We start from the raw sequence: 19000 nt of genomic DNA on the forward strand, positions 1-19000 counted from the left end.
GTTAAGCACAGCAACTGCTGCCTAACGTCTAAATATACTGTAGTGTATGCAAATAGTAGTGTATGTGATATTCTACTTTTGACATTATACTTTTATTACTACTTTGCTGACATTTTTCTCTAATTATAATACATGTTTATAATACAAGTTTTAATTTGCATTTTCATTCAGAAAGCAATTCTCTTGTCATTGGCGCTATGTTTCATTTGCCATTGAGCTTTATTATTTATGTTATTGCAGTCTGATGAACGAATATTTATATAGTATTGTATATGTATATTGTATATAACAAAGTTATAGGTAATGGATTTGACTAAGAACTATCGTTGTGGACAGCGAGTTAAAGTGGAACGGTCACGTCTACCAAGCGGAAGCTGTCATTTTATTATTTTAATCGATATTCATCTGTCAGTTCACTAGGAACTTAGACATCAGTACAATGGGCACAATTTAAACATTCCCATTTCCTAGTCGGTATTTATTCAAAAGAAGCCCCAGCAGACCAAGCATTTCATTTTCTTCTGGACAGCACTGTGGCACAGCAGTTAGCATTGCTGCCTCTCAGTTCCTCCTGGTGCTTTGGTTTCCTTCCACACTCCAAAGACATACTGCTAAGGTTAACTGGCTTTGGACTAAATTCACACTAGTGAATGTGTGTCTGTGTGGGCGGAAATATACAGATTGGAAGCTTCAATTGGGCAGGGACTGATGTGAATGATTAAATATGCATAACGCTGTGTAATATGTATGCGTTAAATACAGCTATGGGATCTAGTTTCTGGAAAACGTTTATCAGGAATGTTCCTGTAATAATATCTTATACACAGGCAAGATCACCAAGAATTTCCTTTAATAAGCACTGCAAGGAGCACTGCAAAACAGATAGGAGGGGAATTCTACTAAGTGTAGGGAAAGATGGGGCCTGCTTTTTAAATGTAATCTAACATATTCAATGCATGGTAACCCAAATGCATTAATAGTAGTAGTAAGGCCCAATAAGGAGCAAGTTACAGGTCTGCTTTATTGCGAGTTGTGTGCAAATGAAAGAAACTTAATAGTGGATAAAGAGAGATTGCAACACTAAGGATAATATAAAGCGAGAAATAAAGATGATGTCAGGGTAAATAATGAGTAGAGTACAAGAAACGTAAAGCTAAAACCATGTGTGTTCATAGTTTGTGAAATGATTATATTCTGTACAGAAGAGTGGTAAAAGTCTCACATATCTTCTACTTTTTAAACTCTTCTGGTGATACTTGAGCCAAATGAAAACCTGTTACTTGTCAAGTTTCTGCTAAAACCTGGTACAACTTAAGACAGTAATAGCCGAATTCATAAATTAGCCAAACGATAGCTAAATGGTATAATCTCACATCATTTATAATCATTTGCTTTTGGTACCAACTTAACAACATTTTTAAGGCAATATTCCACAGCTTTGTTCCTCAAACAGACAATTCATCAAATATCAGATCCAGACACACTAGACATTTAAGACCAAAATGGGTTGAAATAAATGCTTTAAGTCTACAGCACACATCTCATCTTAGATTAAGAAGAAATGACTCACAATGTGTTGGGATAGAAGTTTTGGTAATAACAACTCCCTGCAAATGAATGGAAAATAGTTTGGTTTTTTTCACATTTGTAAAGGGTATGAAGGTCTCATCCTACCTCTTGTTTAATTGCTCTTCAATGAGCTGGGCTTTTTCTAACAGTTCTCTTTCAACAGTCTGTCTGTGCATGGCCAGGTCTGTAATGACCAGGCATGCAGACTCCTCTTTTTCACATTCCTCTTTCTCCACGCTCTGTAAGCACAATTCCTTCTCAAGCTTCTGTGAGGACAAAATTTGTTCTCGCTCTTCTTCATGTTTCCGAATACACGATTCATACATTTCTTTTTGTTCCTTAAGAGATTTCTCATGTTGCTCAGTTTGTCTTACAAGTGATTTCAAACTATCATCTAGTTTATTCTGTAGGACACCTATCTCTTCCTGTAGTCTACTCTCTTTTTCTAGTGCTTGTTGATGGGCAGTAGTTAAATTGCTAATGTCTTTTTGCAATGAATTGGTTTCTGCTTCATGCCTATTTAAAATCTCCGAAATACATTGATTTTTGTCACTTAACATTAGAGTTTTGAGCTCAGCTAGTCCAAGCTCGTGTTCATCTTTCTGAATCTTTATCAGATTATTCAGGCCAACAATCTCTTTCTTTAGGGTTTCTGTTTTCTCATCAACTTGATACTTTAAGTCATCCAGCTGCTGAGCTTTACTTTCCTCCAGGATTAACTTCACATCGTCTATCTCTCCCTCTTTTAGTGCCAATTCAACTTCCAATTTACATCTCATATCAGAGAGCTCGGAGACTTTAAGGTTTAGTTCTTGCAGCTGGGAATCTTTCTCTTCAGCGGCTGCTGCAGATGATTCTTGGAATTGGTCGATCTTAAGTTTATTATCCATCTTCAGTTTGTCTAGACAGCATTTATGTTCTGTTGTTACGTTGTCAAGTTCCTGTGCATGCCTGAGCTTTAAATTGTCTTCTAATTCTTTTAAGTGTGTTTGCTCTAAAATCTGAAATTCCTCCTTAAGAAGTCTGAGTTTTTCTTCATTTTCGGCATGAAGTTTCTTAAAATCCTCTAGTGCCGATTCCCTTGACTGTTTCAGACGCTGAATTTCACACGTTTGTTCCTTCATGGCGCTTTCAAGACAGATCAGTTTCTGATCCCTTTCGTTTTGCAAACAAAGAGAGGTTTCCTTTTCCCTTCTGATAGCAGCAAATTCATTATCTTTAGTGTGTAATTCATCGTTTAATCGTATAATGTCAAGTTTCAACTGGTTAATCATTTCCGCATTCATTTCAATATCTTCCTTTGATAACAGCAATCGTTTCTCATAGGATTTTTCTAAAACATGCAATTCCTCTAAATGGTTCTCTTTTAATCTGGTTTCAAGAGAACAATTGGCACGTTCAACCATATTTAGAATATCCGCAGAAACAGATTTAATAGCACTAGCAAATTCACTCTGCTCCTTTTGTACAAGTCTTCTTAAATGGCAAAGCTCTTCTTTGAAATTCCTCAAACTGGTTTGCGATTCTTGTGCAACAATTTTACATTTTTCCATACAAGCTTTCAAATAGATATTTTCAACGCTGTCGTCTTTTGGTTTTCCTTTTGTGTCTTGCATACGTCTGCTGTCAATTGCATTTATAACAGAAGAATATAGAGATTCCACCATCATTTCTGGACTCTGTGTATCACTTATGTTGGGCGAGACAGGATTCTCCTCTATAACAAACTCATTGACTGCAGACATAAAATCAGATTCTGGACTATCTCCTAATGAGTCCAAGTCCAAAGAACCCTGCTTAAGAGACTGCTCAATATTTGGATGGGGAATTGTTTCAAAATCAAAGGTATGAGCATCAATGCTGTCTGGAGACAGTTCTTCTAAAGGTCCTGGAATGGCGACAGAAGGACAAATGGGACCCTGAAGACTGAGTGATGGAGGAGATTTGGATGAGGTAGTAGTTGTAATTTCAGTTGCACTTTCGATCCTTGGTGTGGTAACAGATTGCGGTGAGAGCTGGCCATTAGAAACCTGAAACAAAAGTGGGAAACTATATTTTATTCATCCCCTTTATATCATATACTGTTTATTTTATCATGGAGCAGTCTATGATTTTGGGGAAATTAAACACAGCTTAAAAAATTTCAGTAGCAAATATTAGTAAGAAAGATTTTAAAGTGGGTATGAATTACATTCTTTAGGATTATTATTTTCCTTCATCAATCTACCAAAGTTAATTGAAATACTGCACCTTTTGCTCATTTAACAAATCGGTAATAGTCTGTGACATTTCATCCAAACTTTGTGCAGCTTTTACCAAGTTGTGTAGAGCGCGTACATGCTGGTGTAGAGGCTCAAAGTCACAAAGTAAAGGTACCCTGAGGGGGGGAAAAAAGATGTATACTTACAACAGTAAATACAAAATAAACATTAACCAAATTAAAGGAATCATTGTCACAATTTAAAAAAAACATACTTACAATATGTAAACTTCTTTACAATATGCCATCTAAACCTTAGTAGCTGCCTTTTCCATAAAATAATAAATTAATAGCACTAATAATAATAATAACGAACCTTTTGAAACCTGCACACGTATTTTCAAGTGATTAATGATTTGTAATATTTATAAAAGACACCCTCTCACCTTTGTGTTAAAAGATAATTAAAGATAACAAGTGCAGCTTGAAAAATAATGATTTTAAACAGCAACACTTTCTTACTTTAGATACTGAAATTAACGCTTTTAATAATAAAAACTAATGTTTATTGCACCAGATCCTGCCAATAAGCTTACGGATTGCTCTCTTTGGGAGGGGTCATTAAGTAAAGAAACAAACAAAACAAAAAAGCAGCACCAGTGCAAGTCATACTAATCTGAGCGAACTCCTTCATCACACTAATAACAGACTATGAGATGCGTGCATACGTTAATAGAAAAAATGCCAAGTGGCATTTTAGTCTATTAACGTATGTCGGATCACTTCTGTATCAATGTGCATTTAAAAAAAAATAATAATGAGTTGATAATTATGTTAAAAAAAGCCTCATAATAAAACAAAGACATTAAGTTTTCAATCTGACAAATAAAAACACTGGTTAAAAGGTCCCTTTAGTTTAACATATTTTAAACTTGTGTAGTTCCTCTAAATAATCTTTTAAGTGTATTTTACATCAATATTTGACCAAGATCTGTAAAGTTGGTTTTAAAAACGTGACAAGCTAAGGCATGCCCTCAATATAAGTAAGTTAAAAAATAATAATATAACTAAACCTCTACAATCTGTATCACAATAGGAACAAAGTTAAACAAATTATTTTTACTTCCAATTTACTGAACAAATTATCTTGGGTGGAGTTCCTACAAAGAAAATTGATTTATTTGGTACCTAAGTGTAAGAATATTACAAGTTTGAGTGTACAAATATAAATATATGTTATGAATAAAGGTCATATTTCTAAAATGTTTATTACAGCTGATTTTTACAAAAAACGTGCAACACTTCAGCAATCAAAAAACTATTTGTTTAAACATTTATTTATGATTTATCATTTATTTCCCTATTAATCACAAGTGCTTGTTAGTGGGAAAAGACATTAAAAATGTTGACAAATCCTGTGATTAAATACACCTATTCTGTTTTATAATGAATCGACGACTGGAATAATCCCTGAGAGACTCTGCTTGATGAAACTATTATGTTGAAATAGGGATGTACAATCATGCAAACAATAAATCTCTTTACCCCCCCCCCCATACCCAAAGTGATATGGGATTCAACTTGTTTTGCACTATATTTCAAATGTCAGACATCATATGTGCTGCTTTTGAATGCAACCTTAAATTAATAAGATTTATTTTCATCCACATCACCACCTGCTCCTATGACTCACGATTGTAGCAATATAAAAATGTCAATAGCAATAGGAAGATGAAAAATGTACTGTATTTCAAAAAGGAACATGAAATACACAATTAGAAATTCTTATTTTTTTTAAATGCTTAATTCCTGTTAAGCTTTCTGAAACACGATTCAACAGCAGTTAACTTGTTAAAGTTGGGAAGGGGATAGAACACAAGCACATGTGGGAATTTGGCACAGCAGTATAAAAGTACACTAAATTAGGTGGAAATATTGCCTTTGTCATTGGGGAATGTTATCGAAACAGAGGCCTTGAAGATTTCAAGGAAAATAAGTTTGGAAAAGGATAGGTAACAGTGAATGAGCGACACAGTGGGATAAACTGTGTAAAATATGGACAGAAAATAAGAATACTTTATACACTTTGGGTCTGATTGAAGTTCGAACGCAATTTGCAAGTAAGTGCCTTTTAAAAAAAAACAAAACACAAAACCTGTGTGTACTTCCAATGTATTTAAAGCCAAGCGTACCTCAAGATACATTTCTGCTTGTATCTGGGCGAGTATACTCTGACTAAACAGTACTGGCCATACATAGGCACACACAACAAACTGCAGTATACGTACATGCACATGTACAATAAAAGGTTGCAACAGAACGTACAAAAAGAAAAAAAAAAGGAAAATAAAATAGTAAAATCACAGCACGGTGGCCTAGTGGTTAGCACTTCTGCCTTACAGCACTGGGGTCATGAGTTCAATTCCTGACCATGGCCTTATCTGTGAGGAGTTTGTATGTTCTCCCCATGTTTGCGTGGGTTTCCTCCCGGTGCTTCGGTTTCCTCCCACACTCCAAAAACATACTGGCAGGTTAATTGGCTGCTAACAAATTGACCGTAGTCTGTGTCTCTGTCTGTCTGTGTGTGTGTGTGTGTGTGTGTGTGTGTGTGTGTGTGTGTGTGTGTGTGTGTGTGTGTGTGTTAGGGAATTTAGATTGTAAGCTCAAATGGGACAGGGACTGATGTGAGTTCTCTGTACAGCGCTGCGGAATTAGTGGCGCTATATAAATAAATGCTGATGATGATTTATAGAAATAAATGTTTTCAAACATTTTTTTTAATACATTAAGTACATAAAGATGCTTTCAATGCGTACTGTACATACAATGCATTTTTATAGTCTATATTAGTTCCATACAGATGTTCTGTGCTAGCTAGTAGCCAAATCAAAAACTATGCTGTCAGTCTTCACTATCAGTTGTAATTTACAGCTGCCCTCTAGTGGTTGCAAATGATACAGGTGATAGCAAGCATACTTATAAGAAACACAGGACATGAATTGGCCACATTTGCGTCAGAACGCCCTTACTAGAAATTGCCTACGACTGTCCGCCCCTTCCTTCCTCTGTTCTACCTCTCAAGTCATGGGCAGCTGTAAGTGTCACGTATAGCAAACAATTGTGTTCATTAACGTAAGGTCCATTACTGAGCATGTGTAGAGCTATTTCATGCAGGATACAATAGGAAATGGACGTCCGAACATGAATACATACGACATACGTCCTTCTGTGCAGCTCTCAAATGCTCAGAACCAAGTAGAGTAGTGTTACAATGACAAATATGTAAATCATTATTTAATATACTTTCATAAACAGATTAAGAAAATCAAAACAAATCAAATCAATACCTGAGGAAAAGTTGAACTTCTGGAGGACAAAGAGACTGCAAAAACTGCAGGTCGATTAGAGAGATATCAGGAAGCTCACTATCAAACCTTCTTGGCTTTCGAGTCTAAATGGCAATAAAATATTATTAATTTTTAGGAGGAAAAAAAAGAAATCCCTAAAAGTAAAATACAGGAGAAATGTGCTCTAAAACACAGCAATCATATTATCTCAGTTTTCTAGCACAGTTTAAAATATGACCAAACTTCTGATTGGTGGATATAGGCTAAATCTCTTTTCCCTGTGCACATATCCATCAATCCCCACAACACGCCACCAGCACCTGACAGCCAGGAGATAATAGATCTGCACTATCTGACTCAACTCACCATGGCTCCTTAAGCAGATTGTTAATGCAGGGCTGTTCACAGACCTTGTGATGCCTCCTGTTACGTGTTTACAATTTACTAGTAAGGGCGTTTTCTTCTTTTCAGGTATTATAAAGATAAAAAAGACATCATAGGTGTCATCCTCTTTCTTTTTGACACGCTGTACCAGGCTTTATCACCAGGGTCGCCAAAAGATATTTCAGGCCCTCGTGCAGCAATTTCTTGGGGCCCCTTCAATAGCTGCCAAAAGGGACACACACACACATACACACACACACACACACACACCAGCTTAGAGGGTCCTCCTACTACAAAGGCACGCAAAGGCCCCAGTACTTTACACCTGCTACCTCCCTTTATGCCCCTGTTTATCATAGGGAAATTCTCATTGTCTACTCTCTAATCTTCTATTATAACAGCACTCACATGTGTGAAAATAGGATATCAGTTAATAAGACATTGTTATATACAAATTTGCTCTGTACAACCTGGTTAGATATTTTACATTTCCGAAGTTCAGTTTAAGAGCTTAATTTTGCCACTTCCCCTCAATCCCTGTAGACACCAGTAGACATAGGACACAATTCTAAAAGCAGTAAAATACTCGCAAAAGTCACCTCTGTCTTGTTTGTCCTAAGCAGCATCCAGATAGACCTTATCATGCTGTAAAATTCATCTGTACAACAGCACAGAATGGCTGAACCCAAATATAACATGACAGTAGGGAACGTTAATTCCCTTAGGGGTCATACATACAGGCGTTTAACATGTTATTAAAACCTAGAAAAAACCGCTTTAAAGCTGATAGCCCAATACATAAGATAAGTGAATGGATCGTACAAACACCCTTTCTTACACTTGCATCAACTTTCTATGAGAGTGCTTGTTAAGTACTAAGCACAATGTTTTATATGGAAGCTCTGAGAGCATGATTCAGATGCTCCTGTTGGCATTAGGACAGCCATTTTGCATGAGTTTATGGCTTATATATTTAGCTGCTGCTTTAATTAGACATTTCTTGTAACAGTATGAGCAGCAGAAACAACAAGACTATATAATTAGAAAGCAAGAAGCAAAAACAGACACGTGGTTAGATTTGAAATACAGAGAAATGGAAAGTGTACAGCAAGGGGAATATTTGTGTAGAGCTGATATTTAACAAAGAAGGGAATAAAACAGTTAAAGCAAGTGACTTAAATAAATAAATGTTATATGATCGAAAGACACAATGTGAAAGAAAACACTTAAGAGTATAAATCTGTATGTGTCTTATGATAATACACCACATCTGTAATTATGACTTTGTAGCCAGTTACCTATGCTCCTGAATTGTACCTTTCCATTGCTCCTAAATGAAGACCTTGGTGTTTCCTGATTACAGGGTAACTAAGCCATCCCACAAAATACAGCTTTGTTAAAATGGAGTACAAAGTATAAGGTTTTGTCTATACTTTGAACTGGTATTTTTTCTGTGTGTTGTTCCGTAACTCTTGTGTGTATGAGCCCTTTGGTACACAAACTTTGAAACCACCACACTAAATTAAACACTACAATTTGTAAAGATCTATAAACTGGTTACAAATATTTCAAACTTAACGACTAATAAAACAATAAAAAACCAATGTTTCCTATGCAAGGGTAGCAAACAAGGACAGCAGAGGTAATGAAAATGTAATTCAGTTATACATACACAGAAAGATGAAGGCCAAGAGTCAAGTCCTCTAAAGAGACGATTTCGTAAATATGATTTCCCTATATGAATAGAAATGGGATTAGGAGTTAAAAACGCAAGGGCTAGAAATACTAAAGAGCGGTTGTTTTCAACATTTTACTAAAGGCCAAACCCTCGGTTAAAAGGCTGAAAACCACAATATGATAAACCACAACTTTACAGATCACCATTCAGATTTTTAACATGATCAAAATACAAACAGTAAGAATTATGAAGCTGCTATTGGACAAACTGCCAGGAAAACCACCAGAAAAACAGTTAGAAAAAAGAGGTGTTAGTGAGAGGTGAGACTGCTCGCACGGCATGCTGTTTGAGCTATACTGTCATTCAGAACATACGATGAGGCACCAATGACATATAAATTATGGGGGTAATCATTATTTGTTAATTAAGGGGCAAAAGTAATTTATAATTAAATTATGGGAGCAAATGTCATTTTTCATTATATAAAGGGGCAGATTCAATTGTAAAAAAACAAAACAAAAAAAAAACCCAAAAACGCAGCAAATTATCCCCTCACTTCTGCTTGCGCCTGATAAGCTATTTAGCCAATCAGAAGCAGGCATTAAAAACCCTGTGTTTTTCCTGGCGGTTTTGATTAAACCAGCGGTTTAGCTGTTTTCAATCCACCAAACATTACCAGGCACTTAACATCCTAGCCTCAAATTGCAATTTGGAATATTACTTCGCCGACGATGTGTGTATTCCAAACACCGCCACCTAGCCGTCCGCGTCCCTCCCCTAGTGGTTTTAACCGTTTAAAACCGCCACCTAGTGCAATTTTTAATAAACCTAACCCTAGGACTTTATCATAAAAATATAATTAACAATATGAATATATTTTAAAAGCGAAAATAAGGAAAAGTATGAAGCTTCTAAATTTATGTCAGGTCAAACACATTTCTTTCTTCTAAGTGGTAAGCTTCAAGCACCTGAAAATAGTTACAGTATTTCCAACTGATCCTTTTTAATAGTATGATAGTGTGGGGCAGATTCAATTGAGAAAAAAAATCAGCACGAAGTGTCGCCGGAACAGGTGCACAGATTTGTTCACAAAATAAGTGAGAGGAAAAAAAGAACTTTCATAAAAAAAAATAACAGCAGGGACTTTATTGTGATACTTTTAATTCCTAATAATAATCATGCCAAGCTTTGAGGCACAAATACCCCATCATCTGACAGATTGTAAATTTAGCTGTGAAGTCATGTATGTATGTATGTATATATGTATGTATGTATGTATGTATGTATATATGTATGTATGTATGTATCTTTCATAGATCAGTGGTGTGAATACAACTGAAAAATGTCTTTATTATGATACTCTCTAATATCACGAGAGTACAAAAACAATATTTTTCACCTAGTGTCCATTTCAGGACATACCCCATACAGGGAGTGACATATTATTTTTCACACTTTTTCATAAATGGTGTTTTAAAAAACAAAACAAAAAAAAAACAAAACACAGTTATCTTCCATCTTCTTGTCTTCAGTCAGACAGTTGCTGTGACACTGAGCACATGTGATCATTAAACCAATGTACTGAAAGATGGCAACTTGGTGATGTCATAGGATTTTGCTCCAGAGCACAGTGAGCGTGCTGCTGCCCAGTACATAGGATGTTCACATACTCATAAAAAGGACCTAATTTAGAATGTGCAGACAAATTTAGAATTGTGCCGGGGTGTGTCCTAGCTCAACTCTAAAATGCAACGCAAAAACTAGTCCAGTATTTATGTGCTGCATGATAAATCAGCCAGTGATTTTCTTTATTCAAAATAAATGCATTGCACCCCTTGCATTGCAACATAATTTGCCAGGAGCAAATTTGCACCTTTTTTTTCTATGAGGCCCAAAATGAGTAGCAATGCAGAAGATAACTAATTTCATGGTTCAATGTCAAAATAAATAAATCAATAACTGGGGTGGTAAATTCACCCAGCCAGACACAAAGTATTTGCTTATTTGTCGTAAATGGACAAAATAATCTGGATTAAAATTTGCGGGTGTTGGTGAAAAATAAGACTATAAAGCCAAGTCTGTTACATTCTCATATTAATATGGCCTTGGTCAAATAATATAGCTAGGGCTCACTAGATTTTAGATTGTGAAGTGACACAATATAAGATGCATATATAACAATACTTACTAAACAATTTCCCAAAAGTTTCCCTTTTTGCCTTCTCGTTTTCATATAGAGATTTTCCATCTTTTACTAAAGCATTTGCCCACTGTCGAAGAAAAAATATTAAGAAAAGACAACATTAGATTTGAAACTTCAACTTTGAAATAATTTATAAACAAACAAATAAATAACACACAAGACATTGTGTATATTTACACAAGTCATATTTTACTTTATGTAAAAAATTAGTTAATAATATAACAGCAGAGTAATATACTACCTGTAAGGATGTATTTACAATCAGACAGCCTCCAACTTAAACAGACCATTTAATGCTAACAAGTTACTTGCAAAACCCTGTGTCAAATCGATAGACTATTCGCCAAGCAAGCAGCATTTTGGTCAGTTTTAGCATATATTTATGTGAATTTATCATATCTTATCAATATTCCCCCTATACTAGCTGTACTTTAATTATGTATGTCCCCAGTTTTTGTGTGATTCATTTAGAATTCATGATGGGCAAACTCACATGCAAGTAGTATGCTGATATACAATACTGTAAAGTTTTAGGCAGGTGTGGAAAAAATGCTGCAAAGTAAGAATACTTAAAAAAATGGAAGTAGTAATAATTTATTTTTAACAAATAACAAAATTCAAAGTGAATGAACAAAAGAGAAATCTAAATCAAATCAATATTTGGTGTGACCACTGTTTGCCTTCAAAAGAGCATCAATTCTTCTAGGTACACTTGTACAGTTTTTGAAGGTACTCAACATGGTGGCTGTTCCAAACATCTTGGAGAACTAACCACAGATCTTCTGTAAATGTAGGCTTACTCAAATCCTTACTCGATAATATTGGGATCAGTGCTCTGTGGGGTCCATATCATCACTTCCAGGACTCCTTGTTTTTATTTACGCTGAAGATGGTCTTAATGACATTGGCTACATGTTTGGGGTCGCTGTCCTGCTGCAGAATAAATTTGGAGCCAATCAGACGTCTCCCTGATGGTATTACATGATGGATAAGTACCTGCCTGTATTTCTCAGCATTGAGGACACCATTAATCTTGACCAAATCGCCAACTTCATTTGCTGAAATGCAGCCCCAAATTTGAAAGGACCCTCCACCATGCTTCACTGTTGCCTGCAGACGGACAAGTATTTAAAATTTTGACTCATTAGTCCAGAGCTCCTGCTGCCATTTTTCTGCAAACTAGTTCCTATGTTTTCTTGCATAGTTGAGTTGCTTAGCCGCATTTCCACGTCGAATGTATGGCTTTTTGGCTGCAATTCTTCAATGAAGACCACTTCTGGCCAGACCTCTCCAAACAGTAGATGGGTGTACCAGGATCCCAATGGTTTTTTCCAGTTCTGAGCTGATGGCACTGCTTGACTTCTTTCGATTTTGAAGGGGAAGTAAGAGTGATGTGTCTATCATCTAATGCACTGAGTTTCCTTGGCCAATCACTGCGTTTACGGTCCTCAAAGTTGCCTGTTTCTTTGTGCTCCTTCAGAAAAGGTTGAACAGCACGTCTTGAAACCCCAGTCTGCTTTGAAATCTTTCCCTGGGAGAGATCTCGCTGATGCAGTATAACTACCTTGTGGTTTGCTGCTGTGCTCAGTCTTGCCATGGTGTACGACCTGTGACATGAAACGGTCTTCCAAAACCTCACTATTGCAGTAGAGTTTGACTGTTTCTCACCCAGATTTAAGCCTTATACACAGCTGTTTCTATTAATGACTGTGTTTCAAACTAGGTATGAAAATGATGATCATTATTACCTGTTTATAATGATTGGTTAATCATACACCTGCCTATAATCCTACAAAATCCCTGACTTTGTGCAAGTGTGATGCTGTTTTCAAGACAAATGGTGGTCACAACAAATATTGATTTGATTTACATTGCACTTCTGTTCATTCACTTTGCATTTTTGTTAATTGATAAAAATAAAATATTAACACTTCTATTTTTGAAAGCATTCTTACTTTGTAGTATTTTTTCCAAACCTGCCTAAAACTTTCACAGTATTTAAGTGTGCAAACTGTACTAAACTCACAAAGAGAGGACATTTACCAAAATGGCACTTACAAAAAAAAAAAAAAAACACCACAAGATAATTCCCGGCTTCTAAAACATTACTCATAAAAAGGCTTTGCAAAAATAATTAGGACTCAATGACGATTTATATTTTTAATACATAACAATGTTATTACAGCTATGGAAAATGTACTTATTCAATGTAATTACACTATATTTGATTGATAACTTTCAATAGGTACCAGAGATGCTGGTGAAAGCAATTACTAGAAACTAAACTGTTTTGGTTGGTCAATATTATTAAGGCCACATACCCACTGGCTTCAAAATACATGTTTACTAATGTTTTTTAAACCAAGGACAACCTATGTAAACGAGGGTGACATTGTTTCCAATGCCACCAAACTCACTTGTGTTCGTAATGACCTCAAGTACAAGACACGTTCATGTTTTACATGTGTTGTCACTGGTGTTTAAATCTACACTGTTGAAAACCCAGTGGGTAACCGGCTTCATACAACAATTCGGACATGCTTGATACTAATTATTTTCAATAGATTATATAACTCAGTGTTCCCTTTGCAAAATCAATATGCAGGGGAGATTGCTATGGCTGCCACTGCAAAAAAAAAAAAGTCTCACAAACGCTCCATGGTCACTTGATGGCAGAGAAAGAGCTGGGATGGGAGGAGGGTGTAATTCACAGCCTTTGATATGTATTAATGTCAAAGAGTGGTTTTACTTGTTCTTGAGTATGACCATTATTTTGAATAGAGATATTTGCCAATATACAAACTATCAAACAATAAGCCATTTCAACTAGAATCCATAAAATATCTGTGTGTTGCTTGCATGCCATGTTTCCCTTGCAGCCTAAACCTAACCAACTTCCACTGTCTAACCATGATCCTCACTTTCCAAATTAAATTCAAATCACATTTCATATAACAATTAAGTTTACCCAAACCTCCTTCCCACTGGAGATTAAACCTGCAACATAACCTGCTTTCAGTATCTGCAAGCAGTTGTATCATTAGCCTCAGCATTATTCTCTAAAGGAGCAAACTGTTATTAAGCAATTAATTAACAACTTAATTATTTGACTTTATATCGGAAACAAAACTGTTATTTTTGTTGCACAGCTGAATTACCTCCCTTTCTATATTGAGCAACAACTGTACATTATTTAAGTCATCCGTACAGGAAGCATAGCATTATTCACTCACCTCTCTGTAGTGTTTTATGAACATCTTCCTCCTGACCACCTCAACCACTGCTAAGCAATACATTTGAGGGACCGTACCAAGTGCCTCCACTATTTTGACTCTTTCAAGGAGCTCTGTTAAGAGCCTGAACAAAGCCTGAAGCTTTTCCCCATCTTGATCAGCATGCAGCATTACGAAGCAGCACCACCTGTAAAGTAACAAACACTTCATTTACTACCTTTTATTCTAGGCACTTCATCTACTTATTCAATTTATGAGCAAGACAACCACAATAACACATTTAAAAAACGAAACATCTTCCAAACCCAACTTTACAATTGTTGTGTGGCGGTAAAATCATGTTTGTACACCATTCTGGTGAAGAGTTAGCACAGGGTAACAAAAACCTGATTTAGAAGGTGTTTCTCCAACAGTCATAAAACTCTCATTTGCATTAACACAGACCTTTCAGTTCAGACATCACAGGAAGGGGGCTGTGGGCCCTGCAGCTTGGTTTTAAGACTGCACTGTGACTAAGTTTTTGTTCACTTTTGGGAGTCAATCTGATATTGAAGAGTGTCCCATTTTTCTACTTCTTCCAGCACCAAAAATTTGATTATATGCGAGTTATCAATTCTATGCTTTATCCTTTTTTATTTTATAAGAAACCATTGCATTATATTTGTATGTCATTTTATTAACTGTTTTATCTTAAGCATTGTGGATGCATTTTTCATATTAAATTACCCAAAATAAGTTCAAGTCTCTGTGTTCTTACAAATTCACACGATAGTTTGGTCGAAACGCTACATAATTGAAAATCGGGGTGAATATTGTGGTCTATGTTAACTCTGATTAAAGTAAATTGGACCAGAGCATTTTATACTATTTTCAGCATATTGGTTTAAGCGGATATAAATGAATACGTTAGATGCATGAAAATAATGTTCATATAGAAGCATGTCAGACACAATGATCTTTCCAAATCAGTTTGACAGGGTCCTGCACCTTTCACACTACTCTCTGTGATCGAGTCTCCATTCCCCTCTCACATGCAACTTTGTCCTTACTACCATAATCAACCATGTGGACAGGTTACTGCCCTGCATAAGACCAGCAGACTAATCTTCTGAAACAGTCTGTGCTGCTTTGAACATTGAAATAATCCAAAAAAGGGAAATACAGCACAAATGAACCATAATTGTACTATATATAATAACAAAATCATTAATAAAAAGTTTCTCATGAATTACCAGTACATACATCCAAGAGTTTAATATAATCCACAATTGTATAAATTACTTAACTTTTTATTAGTAAGATATAATCAATGAAAATATTGTGTAATACATTCTAAACATATAAAACTAATATTAATCTCATGAGTTCCTCTAAAACTAATATGATCACATAAACCACTGGTATCCAAACTTTTTCAGTTTGCAGCACCCTTAGGGTGTACATAAGTTTTTTCAAGGCACCCCTCCAAAATAATTACCAAGCAGTCAAAATAACATAATAAGTATTTAAGTCAGGGAAAACATACTTATTAAGTTGTTTGCAAAAATAATACCATAAATCCAAGGGAAATAAATATTTTTATATATTATTATTATTTTAAATTAATCTTTAAACTTCTGTCAAAGAACAATTTACAGCTATCATTTAGAAAATAAAACAACATGTACAAAAATCATCACACTGTGTCCCTTCACCATTATACTGTGCCCTATCATGATCACACTGCCCCTACACCATTACACTGTGCCCTATCATGATCACACTGCCCCTATACAATTACACTGTTTCCTATCATGATCACACTGCCCCTATACAATTACACTGTTTCCTATCATGATCACACTGCCCCTACACCATTACACAGTCCCTTCATGCTCACACTGGGCCCCTACACCATTACACAGTCCCTTTATGCTCACACTGGGCCCCTACACCATTACACTGTTCCCCTTCATGCTCACACTGTGCCCCATTCATCATTACACTGTTCCCCTTCATGCTCACACTGTGTCCCATTCACCATTACACAGCCCCTTCATGCTCACACTGCCCCTTTACCATTACACTGTGTCCTGCTTCTTTCTTTTCCCCTCCATCGCTGTTTCCTACCACTATATCCTCTCCATTCCTTTAATTACCTTACCTGGACTTCTTTCTTTTGTCTCTTTTCTTCCGGCTCCTCACTGAATATACTGAATATGTCAGGTGTGATGATGTCACGCCCAATATTCAGTGAGCAGGGATCAGAGAGGAGTAAAGAGGGAGGAGGATGCTAGGTCCTGGGTACCGCCGGATTGGTATTTATTTTTTTTGTCCTGGTCGTGACACCCCTGTGACAGTGCAGCGGCACCACAGGGAGCCGCAGCGCACACTTTAGGAACCACTGACATGAACGGAGATGTTAGAACAGCAATCAGCTTTGATATGGTAATCTCTCAAAATATATAGGGGATGTCTAGAATGAGAAAGGCATCACATATAGAAGGAAAAACAAAGACAAGAAACTAAAGATAACAAATGATAACTGTTAATTATAATTTCATATCCTTGCAAGAAGTTCTTAGAAAAATATCCAGATTCTGACAATAATGTAAAACACTAGTTCATTAGTGCAATGATTGTAAAAACAGTTACGCAGCATAAATTGATTTTCCTTTGATTAGTAATCATTGTCCCTATAGTATAGATTTACAGTCGACTGGTCTTGTAGGTAAATGGTAAACTAGAAAAAAATGTCAAAACTGACAGATAAATGTATTTAATTTTCTGCGTACCAAACACCTACCTTAGTGTGGGCCATGTAGTGAGACAAAGCCTCTGATCAATATAAGTTTGTAATTGACGCACTAAAATGAATTCTGTATGTCAATTCCCCGTATCAATGAATGATAGACTTTTATAACTCCAGCAACTTAGAAACTGAAATAGAGTCTGTTGTTGTGAATATACTTACAACTCAGTGTGCCCCTTCAAACTCCCAGATATATTAAGGCACTATACCTCCAATAATTTAGCTGCTCGAGTAAACGGAGAGGACCTCTCACGTCCACCCGTCAGCAACAGCCACTAAGAGGAACAGGGAGAAACACAATAGTCCAACATTTTCTCTGTATATGATATAAATGCAGTTAATAGATTTCAGTGTTGCACAAATGTCAGTAGTCGTAAACAGGTGATCTTTCAATAAAATGGAGTAACTCAGGTTCACGGAGGTGGTAGCCTTGTGATTAATCCGGCTATCAAGGAGATGGTATCTTTGTCCCGGCTGTCAAAGATGGAGATAGTACTTTGCCAAACTATCATTCGCTTCCACTTGTGCAAAATAATGCTGCACAAATGCAGACAGTGGCCGACAGCTGACTGGTCAGCGGAGCGGGGAGATTCAGATTCACAGAGGGCGTCTCTTGTAATTAATCCGACCATCACATATAACAGGTAGCAATTCATCTGCCCAGTATACACTTTCACTTGTGTAGATAGATGAAGCCTCACAGCAGATTTACAGAGTGCCGCATTTTGAGAATTAGTAACAATGTTGAAAGCACATAGAATATAGATGATCATACAAATCATAGAAATTCCCTAATATGTTTACAATAATAGAAATTTCCTAACACGTTTCATTACAAGTATCACTACAAGTAAGCAAAATCGCAACAACAGACTCTGTTTCAGTTACTAAGTTGCTGGAGTTATAGAAGTCTAGCATTCATTTATTAGGAGAATTGACATACAGAATTCATTTTAGTGCGTCAATTACAATCTTATATTGATCGGAGGCTTTGCCTCACTACATAGCCCACACAAAGGTGGGTGTTTGGTACGCAGAAAAGTAAAGACATTTATCTGGCAGTTTTGACATTTTTTCTAGTTTACCATTTACCTACAAGACCAGTGGACTGTAAACTATACTATAGGGACAATGATTATTAATCAAAGGAAAACCAATATATGCCAACTAACTGTTTTTACAATCAGTGCACTAATGAACTAGTGTCTTACATTATTGTCAGGATCTGTACGTTTTTCTAAGAGCTTCTTCCAAGAATATGAAATTATAATTAACATTTATCTACATGTCTTGCCATTGTTTTTCCCTCTATATGTGATAATTTTCTCATTCTGTACCTCCCCTATATATTTTGTGAGATTTCCGTATCGAGGCTGATTGCTGTATTAAAATCAATGTTTGTGTGATCATATTAGGGTTTTAGATGAACTCATGAGATTAATATTAGTTTTATATTTGTAGAATTTACTACACAATATTTTTATGGATTACATCTTACTAGTAAACATTTATGTGCGATTTATACGATTGTGGATTATATTAAAATATTGACATTTGTACTGGTGAATCAGAAGAGGCTTTATTAATTATTGTAT

The 19000-nt window shown here is 36.0% G+C and overlaps 1 protein-coding gene across 1 annotated transcript in view; it reads right to left on the reverse strand.

Moving 5' to 3' along the window:
* RB1CC1 (RB1 inducible coiled-coil 1) overlaps positions 1–19000 on the reverse strand; it is a 98817-nt gene that overhangs the window by 32506 nt on the left and 47311 nt on the right. The window contains exons 9-14 of the mRNA XM_075213511.1: positions 14615–14801; positions 11367–11448; positions 9173–9234; positions 7117–7220; positions 3820–3946; positions 1675–3599 (exon numbers count right to left, since the gene is read on the reverse strand). Coding sequence (XP_075069612.1) covers positions 1675–3599; positions 3820–3946; positions 7117–7220; positions 9173–9234; positions 11367–11448; positions 14615–14801 — 2487 coding nt within the window. The remainder of the gene's footprint in view (positions 1–1674; positions 3600–3819; positions 3947–7116; positions 7221–9172; positions 9235–11366; positions 11449–14614; positions 14802–19000) is intronic.

The sequence above is a fragment of the Mixophyes fleayi genome, chromosome 5 (genome assembly GCF_038048845.1).
Source record: "Mixophyes fleayi isolate aMixFle1 chromosome 5, aMixFle1.hap1, whole genome shotgun sequence".
Lineage (NCBI taxonomy): Eukaryota > Metazoa > Chordata > Amphibia > Anura > Limnodynastidae > Mixophyes > Mixophyes fleayi.